Source organism: Ruditapes philippinarum, unplaced genomic scaffold (assembly GCF_026571515.1).
Source record: "Ruditapes philippinarum isolate M1 unplaced genomic scaffold, ASM2657151v2 ctg268_1_1_1_1, whole genome shotgun sequence".
Lineage (NCBI taxonomy): Eukaryota > Metazoa > Mollusca > Bivalvia > Venerida > Veneridae > Ruditapes > Ruditapes philippinarum.
Genome location: NW_026859070.1, coordinates 133,851 through 152,895, shown reverse-complemented (window position 1 = coordinate 152,895; position 19,045 = coordinate 133,851). Strand labels below are relative to the sequence as shown.

The 19,045-nt window shown below is 33.5% G+C and overlaps 3 protein-coding genes across 3 annotated transcripts; 1 reads left to right on the top strand and 2 right to left on the bottom strand.

The window, feature by feature from the left end:
• Positions 1-228: 228 nt before the first annotated feature.
• LOC132755065 (neutral cholesterol ester hydrolase 1-like) lies at positions 229-5,805 on the bottom strand. Its single transcript, XM_060745854.1, has 6 exons — positions 5,654-5,805; positions 4,543-4,695; positions 3,926-4,042; positions 3,332-3,455; positions 2,767-2,830; positions 229-1,646 (listed from the first exon to the last, which is right to left on the bottom strand). Exons 1-6 carry the CDS (start codon positions 5,654-5,656, stop codon positions 869-871), a joined length of 1,239 nt encoding a protein of 412 aa, XP_060601837.1. The 5' UTR covers positions 5,657-5,805; the 3' UTR covers positions 229-868.
• A 1,043-nt stretch (positions 5,806-6,848) lies between these two features.
• On the bottom strand, positions 6,849-11,202 carry LOC132755064 (uncharacterized). The gene is made up of 2 exons (XM_060745852.1): positions 11,093-11,202; positions 6,849-9,774 (listed from the first exon to the last, which is right to left on the bottom strand). The coding sequence occupies exon 2, from the start codon at positions 9,744-9,746 to the stop codon at positions 7,518-7,520; it is 2,229 nt and encodes a 742-aa protein (XP_060601835.1). The 5' UTR covers positions 9,747-9,774; positions 11,093-11,202; the 3' UTR covers positions 6,849-7,517.
• Positions 11,203-12,174: 972 nt separating this feature from the next.
• On the top strand, positions 12,175-18,767 carry LOC132755092 (carboxypeptidase B-like). The gene is made up of 10 exons (XM_060745888.1): positions 12,175-12,331; positions 12,821-12,896; positions 13,310-13,537; positions 14,015-14,116; positions 14,669-14,776; positions 15,305-15,421; positions 16,029-16,113; positions 16,550-16,749; positions 17,498-17,582; positions 18,421-18,767. The coding sequence occupies exons 1-10, from the start codon at positions 12,264-12,266 to the stop codon at positions 18,603-18,605; spliced, it is 1,254 nt and encodes a 417-aa protein (XP_060601871.1). The 5' UTR covers positions 12,175-12,263; the 3' UTR covers positions 18,606-18,767.
• Positions 18,768-19,045: the final 278 nt, after the last annotated feature.

Sequence of the window (19,045 nt, the reverse complement as noted above, 5' to 3'; positions counted from 1 at the left end):
TATAGAAATGATTGACGGAGAACCACCATATATACATGAGGAAGGAACACGTGCTATGAAACTTATAAAAAGAAATGGTAGACCAACTATAAAGAAATATAACAAACTATCAGATGGACTGAAATCTTTTATAGACACGTGTCTCGTAGTTGATGCACGCAACAGAGGAACGGCACGTGATCTCTTGAATCACGCGTTTTTAGATGGAGACCAAATACTGGTCACGGCAAGATTAGCTCAGAAAAACGAATTTTCATCTCATTAGATACTTTATGATTTAAAAATTGATAGTTATGAATAGTTTTTAAAACGTATGTACATGTAATAGATTTTTTTAATGAACTTTATCCGTTTATATCGTGTTCATTACTTTTAACCCTACTTACACTCATTATCTTAAACGATTTTTATCCATTTTACATTCTGAACAAAGAAGGTTAAGTGTTAAAAACCTAATGTTCCGTTAACACACAATGAGTACGGAACCCGAGCAGGCCTAAATCACTATTCATGCTCTTAGAAATTAAGAAGTTTATGTTCAAAATGGTGAGATTCTAGAACAGATGGGTCGGCAGTTTTGTAAGTAAGTGCCTTCCTCACAACCCAGGATTGTTGGTTCGAGCCCCACTGGTGCCACGACCACGTATCTTTATATAGCACTATTAATGCTCAGTTCCAGTAAGAAGATTCGAGTGGCTCAAATTACCAACTACCTTTCTAAACAGACAAAGAAGGAAAAACAAACAAGTTTTAATGTTATTATTTGATTCTTGGACCTTTATAGTCTAAATTATTTTTGTTAAAAATGAATTTCGTCTTGTATGGTCATTGACGTCATATTTCGTGATGTAATTAATTACGTTACTATTTACTGTGCCATATTGTTCAAGAAATCAGCAAGTGTATTTAACGCCTGTTTGCTCACTTCAAATTCGATTGGCCCATATCCACAAAACATGAAAAATCCGTGAAAAGCCTCATGGTAGTGTTCAAGTTTAACCTTCACACCGGCGTCAAACAGCCTGTGTGTATACATGATGGCCTCGTCCCTATATACGTCATATTGTGACGTAATCATATACACATTCGGAACATCTTTGATATGAACGGCCATCATTGGTGCTATCCGAGGATCAGCAATTATACCGTTAAAAGCAGACGTTACTATTATATTAGCAGATTTTCTATTTCGTTTGGTTTGTCTTTTTGTTACACCATGGTAGCTAGGCAAGTATTTTTTGCTATCAAGATAAGAACTAAAGGCAGAATTCAAATTGTTTTGTGAAATATGGTTATTCTGAACCGCCATTTGTAAAAAATCTTTGGAAATTCCAGCATAAGACAACCAGTGATAGGAATTCCTAAAAGCAGACGACAACCCCGGAAGTGTGTTCACGTTGTCTTGATAAGACGGCGTCTCGAAGTCAAAGATTTGCAAGGCCGGGTTGATAAGAATTTGCATGAGTATTTTCCCTTTAGTAGCATGAGCCACGGCGGCTGCCAAATTTCCGCCGGAACCATCTCCCGCGACGACAAGTTTTCCCGCCTTTATTTTGAAATCGGCTGTACGTTTCAGAAGACCATTGGTTACAGTTAGGCAGTCATCGTAGGCGGCCGGAAATGGAAACTGAGGAGCTTTTCTGTAACTATAAATGACGTTTAAAGTTGAACAAAATGATTTTATTGTGTGTATATATATATATCATTTAAAATATCATGAAAACGCTAGATCAAATCTAGTTTGAAAACAAATTATATGTACATCTATTCATTTGCCAACAAAAAGGAAAGGCTTACTCACTGAAGGAAGTTGATACAATATACAATTTACAAAGTTAATGACATGTAGTCAAAGGCATGTATTTGAACAAAAACTGTTTGTATATTCATAAACATCGCATCGTGGAACATTAAGAGGTTAATACACGGCAGGAGAGGGCCGGAAGGTGATAATCGGCCCGCAAAATGAATAATGGACCGAGGGCTTTAGCCCGAGGGCCATTATTCATTCAGGGCCGATTATCACCTTCCGGCCCTACTCTGACGTGTATTAATGTCTTTAATACACTTGGTAGATCTAATAGTAGCATTTTTTTTAAAAAACCAAAAAAAAACACCAACAAATACTTTGAAGTTCTTTCGTTGAAATTCTTGTCTACCCTTCTACTGTTCTGTACTGTACAGAGACGTTTACTGTTTGTGTGTTCAAAGCAGTAGAATCTAGAAGCAAGTTTTATTTTCATTTTTTTTTCGGAATGAATTTGTCGTATTATTTCTTCAAATTTCAATAGTAACAAAAATCTGTTTGTACTAATGACGCTTAAGCTCTCATAATAGAAATAAAGCGATTCGTGCTGACAATCTTCTTTCACTTTTACAGTTAACTGTTTGATGACGTAAAATATGACGTCATTGTTTCAGTTTGTGCACGTTCACATTTTCTGCGGGCTGATAACTAGTTCTCAGCCCCGGGCCGCAAACTCATAATAGGTCACGTGACACTCATAATCAGTTGAAATCATAGGCAATTTTGTTACTATATATATAGTAACAAGTGTATTAATAAGAGTTATTGTCTTATGTCTTGCATATATGTAAACAGCGAATTTTAGTTCATTTTTACTATGAACAGTGATGAAATGAAATCTTGCTTATTTGACAAATAACAAAGTGCTTTGTGCAGGCCAAGATTGAACAAATATTTAAGAGCTTGAACATAGTCAATATTGCATGAAATTCACAAAAATAAATGTAACAAAAACATACTCGACAGCTACTATTTGGACGTTGGTTTTCTTGGCGAGATGTGCAAGGTAACCCGCATAAACATCTGTAAAATAATTAAAATGATAATAAAACAGAAAAGAACACTAATTAGTGATCAGTGATTTATTTGTTTTGTCAATATACCATAGCGACAAGAAATACATCGACGAACATTTCTGCAATTTCATTTTCTGTCTATTGCTAGCCATTTTTCTGCTGTCGGCGACAGGACCAGTGTAGTCCAAGATCGCTACCGTCTGATCGTTGTCTGCATTGTCAATACATACTTATTTTTGCCTTTAATGATGAATGGTTTTGGCCATGGATGGACAAATCAATTAAAGAATGTTTACTATTCAGTCAGTAAAGTACTTTTTTGCATTTACTCTAAAATGATGAATGGATTTTTCCATGTTAAAGATGAACAAGTTCATTTAAGATACATTGTATTTAGCGTGATATAGGCTTAATATAACAATGGTTGGTTTTAATTCACTTGGTCATTACACTGTAGAGAAAAAATGTATATTTATACACCGGAAACAGAAATGAATCCTACACCTACCTACAGAGAACCAGGTCCATCCCCCGCCATGGAAGTAGACCATGGTCGGATATTTGGTTTTAGTCGTTAGTGTATCGGGTAAAAATATTGTTACCGGCACTGAGTCAATGCTTGTGTAACGAACCTGCAAACAAACAAATAAATATATTTAGTCTCGAACTGTAGCACAAAATAGCTTTAATGAAAAACTTAAAAAAAGAACTTTTTAATAATAGAAGTGGTGCTACATTTACGAAATTTGCATAATAATAAATTTTCTCAACCGAACAACAAGCCATTGTTTTAATCACTTACAAAATTAAGGTAAAGGATTTCTTTCGAATCAAATTACATTTTAGTATATCTAGTGATTTAGTTTAAACTCGTTTTGAAGACACTGTTTTAGTCATATGAATCGTTGAAGGATAATCCGAGCTGTCCTATATTGTTTCAAGATTGATTCTGCGTAGACCACCCAAGGTTCTGTATTACTTCTGAACAATAATACTCAACTTTCACATTGATATTCGAAGCAAAAATACGGAAGGCTTGTGATCCGAAGTTATGGCCATAAACTACCCAAGAAAATAGTACACTTTAATCATTATACATTACCGTTATATTTGTAACCGGTTTACCAAAACCATTAAAAAGCAGGCGTGCCCCAAAATTCACAACCATCTTTGCTGGCCATGTAGCGTGTTCAACACCAAGTTGGTGACATATCCAAGTCTAGAAAATCAAAATAACCTGATCATCATTTAATATTAAAACATTTTCCTTTTAAAGGTTTCCTGTTTTATACACTTGTCAAATTAAAAAGTTGTATTTTGATATAGAGTTACGTATCTTAAATGGAATTGGTCTACAATCGGCGCCGTATCTAAAAAATGCTTAAATCGGCAGAAATGTATCATTTTGTTATTCATACAGAATATTTCTTGAACAATTAAAATAAAGATGATAAGAGTTCTAAGTGATTTAGTATGGGCATTTAAATGATGAATAATAATATTTTTTTTCCAGAACGATATGTAGGTATGCTATATCGAATTATGTATATCACAATCACTAACATCATTCATATATATTTCATTCGTGGTGTGTTGTCATTTATTTATGCCAATATGCACCCTTTTTCATTAAATGTCATTTTATTGGTTGAATATGGATGAAGGTCAGTGTAAAAAATATGTCACCCGTTAATAAAAAGAAGTATCTAGTTTACAAACCAGAGTGTTTCCTACTCTACCAGCTTCATCAAGCCATCGCACAATGTGGGGATTTTCAATTTCCGATGGAATTTCACGATGAAGGACAACATACATCCGGTACGAAAGTAGCACTGCGCATATACCGGAAATAAGGAACCAACTTCTCCACAACTTTGAAAAAAAAGTGAAAAATAAAACATAGTGAAAAGACGAGGTCATTGAGGTTCTAGATAATGCTAGTGACCAGTTACATACAGTTTGACTCCGCCCACTTAGCTCAATAGGTAGATCATCGGATTTGAAACACAAGGGTCGCTGGTCCGATCCTCTGGTAAGACGTAATTGTTCCGTTCAATTGATCGCGTACATTGACTTAATTAAATGGCCGGCAGAGCCTCGTTACCGCCGTTAACAGTTACCCTCGAGCTAGATATTCCGGTTTGTACCGGCAGCGCCGGTGTAGCATCCTTATAGTCACTTACGGTTAATTTAGAAATGAGCCGCGTCATGACAAAACCAACGTAATGCGTTTGCGACCAGCATGGATCCAGACCAGCCTGCGCATCCGCGCAGTCTGATCAGGATCCATGCTGTTCGCTTACAAACCCTATTACAAGTAGAGAAACTGATAGCGAACAGCATGGATCCTGATCAGACTGCGCGGATGCGCAGGCTGGTTTGGATCCATGCTGGTCGCAAACCGACTATGTTGGTTTTGTCATGACACGGCTCAAATAATGTTGGACTTGCGGCAGGAAATACTGGTAAGTTATCCAGGAAAGTTTGGTGGATCCAACTCAGAGATATTACATAGAAGTTAAAAAAAAGAAATGCAATGTAAATAAAAAATGAGAATAAACATAGTTTCGCGTTTTATATATACGAAAAGCTTATTATAAACCTGAAAGCATGTAGACTGGTTATCGCATGTTGTATTTTCAATATGAAAACGATATTTCAAAAAATTTATCTGAAACAATATCTATACGTTGTTGTTTTTAACTTTAGTTAGTTGTTGTTGTTGATGTTGTTATTTTTCTATAACGCCAGACCATGTGCTTACACTTACTTCGTGCCTTATTATGTTGCCAAACAAGACCTAACTAAAAACTAAGAAAACCATACTTACCATGTTTTTGTGCAAGCCAAGATCTGTTCAAAAATATCTGTAAAATTATATTTATTACAAATAATTCACATATGTATAAGTAAACTTTGCTTGTACATATTTATATGCGAGCACTTGACAGTAAGCTTGATGTTACAATACGAGATAAAAGATTTAAGTGTCCGGTCCAAGGTTCAAGCCGATTTACTCATTCCTACTTTATTTGATACTGATATCACGAAAGCTTGTTTATATACTCTGAGCGCATTGTCATATTTATTTATTAATCAACTTTGATTTGTAAATGTTTACCACATATACGAATCATATATAGAGGATATTGAATGAGTGTAAGTTCAATACTGAATTTATTGCACGAGTTGAATAAAATTATATTATGCGAGATTATGTGAACTTACACGAATTTAATATTCTATTTATCACATACTAAAAATAAAGACCCAAATTAAAGTGAAATAAGTCATTTTTCATCGACGCGCCTATAGTATAACGCTAACATTTAGCGCGTCTTTACGCTATGTTTGTATAACGCTAATGACGTAACATCAAAATATATGCACGGCCGTGCAATACCATATTTACGGAGTCGCAAAATCGGCACGGGTGTATGATAAATTATTGTGTAGAATCTTGTTTTATGGAAGTTTTGAAACTTCGAATATAGTGCAGGAAAAATTGTTCCGAATATCTTTCAATGTACCTGTATAATTGATTATTATATACAATGTACTTATAAATGAAATATTGGTTTGCATTGCAGTGAAATATATTTTCTGTATTTTCACTGGTGTGCCTTGCCGGACGACTTTTTTCTTAATTAAGTCAATACACAAAATTAAAGAAGTCTTAAGAATTGTTTTTAAAAAAAAAGAGAAAAAGCATTCAATGAACAAAAAATTAAAGTTTTTTTTATTTCTATAAAAACCCGGATTTATTTTGTGATATCATATTCTGATATGAAAATTATCATATTTCACTCGTGGCTATCGTCACTCGTGAACTATTTATTTTCATACCACTAGATGAAAATAAATCATGTATCTAAAGAAAAAAATCTTAAACACCTTCTATATATATCACTTACTCTCTATAAGTGTGATATCACATACATTATATCTTACTGATATTTTTCAATATCTCATCGAACGACGTAAGATAGATTTAAGTATGTTTTTAAAATGTATACAATTAAAACGGTATTTTATAATCAAGTATTTATTATTGCTACTATAACATACAATATATGAAAACAAATATTTTGAAATATAACCCAAATTTGTTCTTTATTACAAAATTTAGCGAATTTATGTACATTCTTTCATTTTTGAAGAAAAAAACGGCAATTCCAAATACCGAATTTTTAGATTTTCTGTTTAAATTTTTTGAAATCCTAAACCTTTTTTTTTACTTTCGCTTCTAGCTACTTTTGTAACGCGCAGATGCTTTAAAACAATGTACATGTACTTTATAACAAATGCGTCAGCTCTGTAAAACATGATTCAGTGATGGATGAAGAAGATATTGAAATAGTTCAATGGTCTTGTGACCAAATATTAAAACAATATTCTACTCGTGTATTAAACTACATACTATTTCATTCACTTCCTGTTGATAGCAAAGGTTGTTTTGTTTTTCAGATTACTCATACAGTTTTAAAGATCACTTTTTCATAATGAATAATAATAATTCCATGAGTTAAATTTAACTGTTGGTGCAGTCAGTTAATGTTCTATTCGATTTTTCGTTTTGAATATAAATATATATACATGTAAATTAATATAATAACGCTGTCTGCTGCCATCATAACTGTCGTCTTATTCAACTTTCGGCCATGCCTGATATACGTTTGTCGTTACACATACTCTTAAACGTCCCATGAAAACATGACGTCAAATCCAAGCTTGATCATGTGATCTTTCAACAGTTTTGCTGCTTTCCATGGCGGAAGTCGCTTTTCTGGATCCCTTTCCATACATAGACGGGCTATCACCACTAACTCGTTCACACCCGTATATTTCTTTATCTGTTCCAAAATAAAACCTAGTGAATAGATATCAGACGCCACGGTAGTGATTTTTCCGTATTTTCTCACTTCCGGTGCAAGGTAAACAAAATCCTCCAATGAGCGACTGTTCTTATACCGTTTCCCGCGCATGTCTGTAGCCAGTCCAAAATCGATATATCGTATTCGAACAGAATGATCTTCAAACTCCAGTAAAATGTTATTGGTTTTAATATCATTCAAAAGAATGCCTTTATCGTGGAATCTAGCAAGCCCTTCACAACACTGTATTGCAATCCGGAACCAGTATTCTAACGGGAGTTCATACTGATCCCAAAGCATTTGTTCCAAGGTCAAACCGGTGCCTACGTATTCCTGGACAATCCCATATTTCGGCTGGACTGGGGAGCCGAAGCATAGAAGGCCGTAGCAAATAGGAACATATCTCGTATCTTGTAGGTAATTCAAACGTTTTGCTTCCTCGATGATTTCTTTAGAATTCGTGAACTCTTCATCAAATTCTTTAATAACTATTGGAAGATGGTTAAACCTAGGATCTGAAAATCTTGCCTTATACACCTGTCCAAAACTTCCTCGGCCAACGACTTTTGCTTTCCCGGTCTCTGGGTCAGCTTCGTAATGTAGACTGTTCACTGCTATAAATGGAGGCGTCTCTAACGTAAGATTTCTAAAGTCAACCTCAGTTGACCTTTGGTATTGTCCAACCAGCTCATATTGATTGTTACGATTATTTGTCTTATTTCTATTTTCAACCGTACCACTCTGAAACTGCTCCTCATTGGATGCCATAGTTTTTCCGCATTTACAACACAAAGTCTGTTTTTGGAAAGCATTATCTTCCTTTTTGTAATGGGATGATGCACCGTCAGATTCACAGCGATTCCCAAAATCTTTGATTTCTTTTACACACTTATTATTTGATGCACCATTATTTTCTGTGAAATCCAAGATAATCTCTTTCTCTTGATATAGCGGAGGATATTCTTCGGATTCAATGGGAGCATGCGGCGAGTTTGGGGCCGTATGATAGCCGTCTAGGGCACTCAGGTCCAGTACGGGTGTGTTTAATTGGGAACTGATTCCGCCAGACCTCTTTTTGGAACAATCTTCTGTTTCTTTGTAACCCTCATTATATTCACACCAGTCGACAATCTCATACTCAATCTCGTTTTCTTGTTCCTCGGAAGATATTGAATAGCAGCTTCGCTCTGAAGCCAGACTGACATCATCAGATTGACGATAATCATTAAACTCGTTGTCTCTTTCACGGTTCTGATGAAATGGACTCCATTCGTTTATAAAAGTGTCTTCTGTTTTATCCTGACATGACATATTTCTAAGATTTGATTCTAAGTCAGAACAGATATCGTCGCCTAGATATTGCTTACTTTTTCTTTGTTCGATGCGATTCGGGACTTCGCTTGGTTTTTTCTCGCATTTTTCTTTTGGCGACATGAATTCGTCTTCGTGTTGGGTGTTTTTGTAACAATTGCCGCCATAAAAACCATCGGTCATGCTAAGACCTTCTGGAAAAACAGCCGTATTTGATGATAAATCATCGTGTGGCTTTTTCAGTTTTTCAAGAACCCTTTCACGATTGTCACAAAACTTTGTCGTCTGCTGCTCATCAATTTCACATCTTCTAATTTTCTTTGAATTATCAAAGCTTCTACTAAAATAAAGCCGTGTCGGAGTTTTTTTCAGCAAACTGTCGCACGATTTAGAATATATGACTTTATTCGCAAACGACTTTCGAGCAGCAATTTTCTGGTTCGTTGTCGTTTCAGTTGCAGGATCAGTCTGGGTTTGTTTGTCACATGTAAATTTCTTTTTCCAGCCATAAACGTTAAATTTATCTATAATGTTTGCATTTGCATTGTCGTCATATTGCTCGTAAAAGACATGGTTTGTTTCCTGTCTCTTTGACAAAACTGTGTCTGCTGAACTGCGTGCACGTGAATACTCAATCGTCTTGTTATTTCGATCTCGTGATGGTTCGTGATTTTCGGTAGCAGTCGATGGACGGAAGAGCCGCCATGGATTGCTTCTGTTGTGAGATGTCCCCCACATTTTAGATTTCGGATTGTTTCTTCTTAACCTGAAGGGGTAATATATACATGTAAGTTATATACATGTATCTAGATATATGACTAATTCTTTGATTCAAGATTTGACTAAATCACTGTTTTAAAATATGATTAAATCTGTTTTTAAATTTCTGATTGAAAGTTTGTTTAAAGTCTACATTGTATAGCTTAATTTATCTCGCAATATCTTTTTAAATTTATGTCTTAATTTATTTACAAATTTGTTTCAATCTAGGACTTAATATTTGACAAAATTTTTGTCTAAATTGATGATCTATTAGCAATTTGACTAAATTGTTGTCTACATCTTTTTTCTGATATTTCATTCAATCTATACATATCTGTATGTATATTTGTCTACGACTCTATATCTGAAAAAAATGTCTAAATGAGGTCTTGATATTCGACTATAGAATTATGCTTTAATCTATGACTTGAAATTTTACTTAATCTATGTCTTAAATCTATGACTCCATATTTGACTAAATATATGTCTAAATATGACTAAATATTTCATGTAGATATTTTTAAAGGCTAGTTAAGAATATCTACATGTCAAGTACCGGAATAAATATGATCTCTTGAAAAATGACGTTGTGGGGAGGGCTGCATGTTGCTAATGTTGTTATAACTTGTAGCTCAACCTATTTGCATTATATATCTGTGAATATTTGTTTTTTGTATGATTCATGTAACCTTACATGTATTGTAAATGATAACGATGATAGTTGCAATAAAATATTATTAAACTAAACTAAAATCTAAACTTAATATTTGACTAAATGTTCTATGTCGAAATCTATGACTTAATATTTGACTAAATCTTCTATGTCGAAATTTATGATTTGATATTTTAAGTAATCTAGATCTGTTTCAATCAATGACTTCATATTTGTCTATAACTATGTCTCTGCATGTATTTAATATTCTTGAGTACGTACAATGAAATATCATAAAAGTAAGCATCATAAAGTGTTATAAAAATGGATTCTTTAACAACCTATATTTAAGGAATATATAGTTTATCGGACCCGGGAATCCTGTAAATACACTGCTTATTGAGGGTTACAACCCCAACATCCCCAGTTGTTTACATATTTTAATAAAAACTACATTATAAAATAGGAATAGCACCTAGTAACCGAAACTTGTGGACTTTGTGATTTTGCAGGCCTAGATCTATTTGCTCGCAGACTTTCTTAATTTTTCTAATAGATCTAAACAAACTTACCGATTTAATAAAGTAAAACAATTGGTCATACTAAGTTATGACTCAATAAACCGTACGTTTGTTACTATAAACTACTTTTTTTCGAATAAAACACTAACCTTCATTGAAGTTGATCATGTATGCTTCAAAGTTGTCATAATGCTTCGAGAACGGCGCCATGTTGTTTCCTCAGTCTCCAGGAAGTGTCACCTTACGCGGTGACGTTATTCGCGGTAACGTTGTTGATAATTTTTGGCGCGCTTTCATTAAATCGGTACGTTAGTTTAAGTTTAGATAAAGGCATTATTCTGAAGATGCATTTTCAATCATAGTGGACGTAAAGTAAACATTGTCTTACTTCTTTAATAGGAAACTGAAGCTTACGAATGTTTGACCGTGTGTCGAGTTAATTCTCTATCAACGGAAGAATTGTGCATGTGTATTTATTTATCTATCTATTTATTTATTTATTTAAAATTTATTTATTTATTTGTTTGTTTGTTTGTTTGTTTATTTATTTATTTTTGCCTAATTTGAATTAAAAACATTTGAATGATTTTCAGTTTTAGGTCATTTTTTATAATGAAAATGAATATTTTTTAAAAAATGGACCAAGCGAATGATCTGATATTGTGCACAAGTTACTCGTCCATACTTAAACCTTAATAGTATATATTGCTCAAAAAATATATTCAGTCCCGCCATGCCGTCATGTCAAAAAACATAAAGAACACAGAAGAATGGTTACTTATGGTGGCCGGTTGCGGCCATTTCAAAACGACGAGAAATTTTATCGTTTTATCACAAAATGTCGCGGCCAACTTATATTTTCTGCTGAAATCGTACAAATTATCGTGGGGAAAGTATAAAACTCCATATTTTATAACAGTTGTTGGAATTAGCAAGGAGCGTTTTTCTATTTACAAAAAAATCGAGGAACAGAAAAAATATCAGCGGCCTTTTTGCAAGTGTTGTAGAAATTCTACAAAAAGTTGAGGGGGAAAAATATAGGCCACGACAACTTTACGCTTGTGATTAAACCGGTTATCAGGTTAACCTTAAGTATTTAAATCATATGTTCAATGAAATACTAAAATAAAGATTTTGAAATCTTTTTGAAGTTTATCTCCCCGTATTTTAATCAGCTGCCTTACAGTACAGTAAGTAACACAGCACTTGACAATAACAAAAACTGGTACATCAACTGTGTGAGATCATGTGATATATAAACTAGTATAAATAAACAAAATTTGAATAAGTTTGTTTTATTCTGTACTGAAATCAACAACAATGTTACTTCTAGTTACACTAGCGATATTTGTGCCTCTTGGAACGTTGGGTCATGGACCATGGACGGGGTAAGGTTGAATTTTAAAACTATATTATCGTTTTAAGTCTTAAATGAGCAAAAGTTATTTAATAAATAAATAAATAATATGCTTGCGTTTAACCTCATTTGAAATCGGTTCCATTTGCTTTCATTGCATGGCGCTCGGTTTAAAAGGGCAGATAATGCGTTTTTGCAACGTACAGTTACCTACCTTTGGATTTTAATTTCATTCCTGTTTTTGCTGCTTATACTCCTAAATTGCGTAATATTAAATTCTCACTTAATTTTCTTCTAATTGTTTTCTTTATAATCATTAAAGTTTGCATTAAACTGCGGTGGCACAGAGTCGACATGAATATGATTATTTTTTCGTTGAACAACATCATAAATCATGAACACGAGTTACTAAGTATTTGAAGCGACACAAACGTTTTGAATAGTCGGTGATATTTTCTGTAAACTGTTTAATAAAACTTTAAATGAAAATAACAGTTAATTGAATATGTTTTAATTTCAGACATAAAGTGATAAAAGTAACCCCAAATACCGAACAGGAAGTGAAACATCTGCAGAATCTCCTATTTGAAGAGCGGGTAAATTTTTAAGTGTTTTTCCCAAAAGTAAACCAGAATATTTGACAATTTAGTAACTATTGTTTTGCATGCCTGTTAGTGTTCACTAGAAATTATAAACGAAATTAAATTGGTCAAGAGCGGCACAGGCTGATAATAAAGACTGTAAGAGACTTCATTCCGAGTAACCATTGTAAACGTTAATTTAACTTATACAATTTATTTGATATACTGCAATCTTTTCACTTTTTTTCTTCTTTTTTTCTAAACTTATAATAAAATAAATGTTATAAAGCTCGGTAGAGTTCGAAATACTCGAAATTTCTCGTGCAGTTTGCATGATTTGCAGAGTTTATTTAGCAATACCCTTAACTCTGATGCATGTTTTTGTCAAATATTCCTTTTAAGTTTCTAACTTAAAACACTATTTGCAGCACTTGGATGTATGGCGTGCACCATCAAGCGTTAACAATTCCGTGGATATTCGTCTGTCACCATTTGAATATGATGACGTCACAAATTATCTGCTGGAAAAAGACATGTTCGTTAAAATCATGATAGAGGATGTGCAGCAAATAATTGATGAACAAAAGGCCTACAGAAATATCAAAGTGCCCAAAGCAAACCAGTTTGAATACTCAAAATATCACCAACTTGATGACGTAAGTATATCTATATCCATAACCATATTTGACGCCAGATGGCGCTATTCTTCCTTTTTCCGCTTCATGTAATGCACTGATTACATGCTTATTTATTCATGTACACAATGACACATCATGTACATTTTTATAATGGTTGCCCGATTTTAATACAACATTCATCTTGGGCTAGGGAGAAGTGGATGCTTTATGTATCATATCGCATTTATTTCAAATTTATTTAAAGTTGATGTACACGAAATTTTCGCTCGGTGATGATGATGGTTGCGATGATAATGATGATGATGATGATGAATAATGATGACTGTTGTGATGATGATAATGATGATGTTGTTGTTGATGATGATGATTGTTGTGATGGTGATGATGATTATGATGATGATTATGATGATAATAATGATGATAATTGGTGATGACGACGATGAATCAAATTGATAATGGTCAATTATCCAACTTAACAGTTACTCTTATTTTCAGATATATGACTGGATGCAAAATATAACAAACGTTTACAAAGACAAGGCCTCTATGTTTAATATAACAAAGTCTTACGAGGGGAGAGAACTTGTTGGAATTAAGGTATTTATCTCCCTGTATTAACCATATTAATTAATAGTTAATACTAATTGGATAAATGCATATGAATAAAAGAAAATTATTCTTGACTTAAATCTCTATTATATTACATTTTTAAAGAGAACAAATACAGTCAACATGCAATATATCATTTAAGTTTATACTTTAAACTGCCACTATTAATTCGCAAATTCTTATCATGAAACTCGGTATAGTTCATTATTTAGTCTAAGAATTTAGGAGTAAAACCAATCTTTTAATGTTTTTTTTTTTTTTTTTTTTTTTTTTTTCATGTTAATTTATTTTCCTCGTCAATAGGTATATGCAGGTCGAGGATATCCTACTCTATACCGTACATTATATTTATGTATATAAAAACATATGAAATAATATACAGTAACAAACATATAATGTATTGCAGGCGTTATGACCATTATACAATTACAACCATATTTACCAATGTTACATATAATCATATGTTATATATTATTCAGTTAACAAGGAACTAAATTATATATTTATTTTTTATATGAAATTATCTTTTAATGTAATTAGATTAGCACACAGCCACAAAATGCGGACAGACCAGCGTTCTGGATTGAAGGAGGTATTCACCCGGAAGAATGGATTTCCCCAGCCACAGTTGTTTTTATGGCTGGCCAGGTAATGTTGTCCTTCCTTGCATTTTAATTAAGGTCTGATCCGCATAACACACTTTGTGTAAAATCGTGCAAAACGTCATTTTCCGTGTTCTTCCGTAACCAATGTCCAAAAAAATCGAATTTATTCGTAGAATATTTCTGGTTTCCTGTTTGCCCTGAACGGAGCATTCATAAGACAAAACATGTCTATTTCGAAGGCTCTTCATTTTTATTTTTAGAAAATACAGAAATATCATTCTAAATATTGCGATGAAAACCTTTCCAATAAAGACCTTTTAAAAATATCTAAAATAAAATGATACCTTTAGATAGTTCCAACGGCAAAACTTGTTTCATTCAGGAAACCGGATTCTTAACTTCGCGTTTCTGAGCTTAAAGATGTGTAAATTATTACATATACTGAACTATAAAGTGAATTGAAAATATCTTTATGAAAAGTATGTTATAATTTTAAATCTAACGAATTTAAACATTATTTAATCTATAAAGTGAAATTTTTAAAAGATTCTACAATTTTGTGTTATTTTAGATGCTGGACTTGTATAAACTGGACATGGAATTGACGGAAATGGTTGACAGCTTTGATTGGTATATACTTCCGGTTACCAACCCAGACGGGTACGCGTACACATTTGTTGATGATTCGGTAAGACGAATGATTTAATACTGACTTCACTTAAAATGAGGTATTTGCTATTTCGTATATGTTTAAAGACATATACATGTACTGCCACGGTCCAAAAGTACAATGATGACATATTTCACTCGAGCTCCTGCATGGTTAAAGAAAGTCATAGTGAGCTTATAATATACATGTATTTTTAATTAAGTAAACTATTAAATTTTTGCAAATGCTTGATATTTAATTACGCAATCCAATTTTATTGCTGTAAAAAGTAATTATTATCTCCCTAAAAGAATATTTTCTATAGCCTTATATTCATTTTTGGGAAGGGCCTATGCTATTGCTGTACGATATTGTTGTTTAATGTTGTTTCTTTGCCCAGCCAATTTGCTTTTGTCATACTTACCATTATTTGCGTACTATATTGAGTGTACGCGCTGCATTACAATCTGTTTTAACTATTGGCAACTGTTTTGCTTTACTGTCGTGTATACATGGTGTAAAAATACTCTATGATATGGTGCCATAATGTCATATTAGAAGAAAAGTCTCTTCCGGTCGTTTTCGGAATATTTTGCAACTTCCACTTACAGAGATTTACTAAAAAGTATATTACATTTTTTTCTAGACACGTTTGTGGAGAAAGACCCGATCAAAGCATGGTGCCTGTCGTGGTGTTGACGCCAATAGGAACTGGGACTGGGACTGGTGTAGTAAGTCACGAAAATATGGAGCTTGAGATATTTTTTGCAAAACCTTTACGTTGATCTGATATAATAAAAAAATGCTTTGTGAAATGATATGAAATATCTTGTAATGTGACAAAAAAGGGTTAAACTAAGGGAAATGAATCAAGTGAAATAATCTAATGTTATAGATCTAATAAATGTTGTAGAAGGCGGTTCTTGCGCTCTGCACAATAAAATCGTTAACCTATTTGCATTTAATTAAGATCAACGGTATATGATACTGGAAAGCTGTTTATTTTTAAAAAATATTATATTTTCAAATTGTAACAACATGAATATGAAGTATAAAAGCATACGCAGTGAAAATTTCTCGGATTGAAAAACAAGTCAAGTGTGTCCTATGTAAATTCCTTTAACAATGTTTCATATAAACACTTTTTGACCCAATTATCTATTACAGAGTCAGGAGCGAGCAAAGACCCATGTTCAAACATTTACTGCGGGCCTAACGCTTTCTCCGAAGTTGAAATCAAAGGAGTTGCTGATTATATGAGCAAAATTGAAAACCTTAAAGGGTTCATAAATTTTCACAGCTACACACAACAATGGTTGTCACCCTGGGCATCGACCAACACACTTCCGGTCGATTTCAAAATCCAGGTAACATTTGAATGTGGCTAAAATTTCCTCGTCTGATACGTAATACGAGCTGTCCTCAAAATGGCTGCCAATTTAATTTTTTTATAACTCCCTTGATCTAATCATGACTTCTTCCATAGTTTGAGTTGTCTTCTCTGACAACCCGCTGTAATGTGCATGGTGTTGATCTAAAAAAGGATACTTATCACAGTGTTTCTATCTTATAAAATTATGATTGTATACATAACTGATATAATAGCAACCTTTACTTTTATATTGAATTTTCGTTTTATTGGAATCAAAAGCTAGTTGTTACTATAAATCGCTGATGGGTGTGTGAATAAACAACTAGAGTAACCTTTTGCGTAACTGGACGGATATAAACCCTACCGCAAAATCTGAAGAGAAACGGCAAGGATTCGATGCGAGTTAGACACAGACAATAGTCATATTGCCACTTTTACTGATTTTATTATTATAATTATAATAATTATTATTATTTATTTATTTATTTATTTCAAGCAATGAAACTATCCGGTTTAGTTTACTACTCAGAATCAACGGTACATGGACGGAACAAAGATTTGCATGCGTATTGAAATAAATGCACGAAATTCAATACTGCCCTACCCAATAATTACAGATATTTTGGATCACCCTGTACGTCCGTTATCAAGAATATTTCAGTTTTTTAAGTACATGCATTTATTTTAAATATTCCTTTTAAGATTTAAATATTCTTTTCAAGATTTATCTCCCTTTATTTCAGGATGAAGGGTCAACAGTGGCCGTCAAAGCATTGGAACAAGTTTATGGTACCAAATTTGCACATGGAGAAATCGCTAACCGAGCCTGTGAGTTATAATACATTTCTAATACAATTTTTATTTATCTATTTATTTTTTAAGACTGCTGATTTCATTATCTAAAACAAAATTGAAATACAATATGTCACAGTATTGAACTGTTCACTACTTCCGAGGGTACCGGGTCGAGTCTCGGTCAGGCTGCACATTGTTAATTATTACACTACCATATGATGTAGTGGCAAGACGGCTAATAAATATGAGCGACAACATTTGCATAAATTGTATCACTAAAGCTATACAACTGCGATTGTGATGATTTATCGCCGAGAAAAGTGGTAATATAAATGAAAATAAAAGTTAAAAAAACGCAAGCATATATACCTATTGGAATAAGTTCAGCGCGTGGGTTCAAACCCTGTCAGAGACAAGAGCCGTTGTTCCTTGAGCAAAAAAAACTTTATATTCATTGCTTAGTACTGGTTGGTTCTAGGAACGGATTCGAGTGTTTTTTTCAATAAGCTGATAGCTTCTAACTCAATCGAACTAAAATAAATTTGTATAAACTAAAAAATATGTACCACCGCTTGTTTACGGAATGTTATAAACCAACATTTGACATTATTTATTTGAGCCGTGCCATGACAAAACCAACATAATGGGTTTGTGACCAGCATGGATCCAGACCAGCCTGCGCTTACGCGCAGTCTGATCAGGATCCATGCTGTTCGCTATCAGACTCCCTACTTGCTATAGGGTTTGTAAGCGAACAGCATGGATCCTGATCAGACTGCGCAGATGCGCAGGCTGGTCTGGATCCATGCTGGTCGCAAACCCATTATGTTGGTTTTGTCGTGACATTATTCATTTTCTATTCTGTAATCAGCTGTTGCTAGTGGCCTTGGTGTTGACTGGGTTTACGGAAAACTGGGGGCGAAATTTGCCTATGACGTACAGCTGAGAGATGACGGAAAGTACGGCTTCTTGCTACCAGACGACCAAATTATACCGAGCGGGAAAGAAACGCTGGAGGCTCTTAAAGCGCTTGCAAAATATGTTCGAAATAATTAGGATATTGTAGTAGAAAATACGTGCGGGTAAAGTGATATATTGTATATTCAAACGATAATTATTTGCAGAATTATTATCATGCGTGCGGACCAATTTTTATATATTATACATGTATATAAAAGTATGTGCAGAATACGGAGAAATAAGAAAATTTAAGCAGATTGTAAATGATGTGTTCAAATACATTCTATTTGCTAAATAAATAATATATTTGAAAGCAAATGATAATATTATGCAAAATTATTGGTATATTTAACTCAATATAACGCACAAAAACATTTTAAGATTTTTTCCATGACAATTTATTTTAATATTTCATAATAATTGTGTATGTGATCTAAATGTTCTGATGCATAATATTGATATTGTAATTTTGAGGAATAAATTGCAAAACATATCCTGGCTTTGTTGTTTCGTCATTTTATTTGCTCCACTTAAGT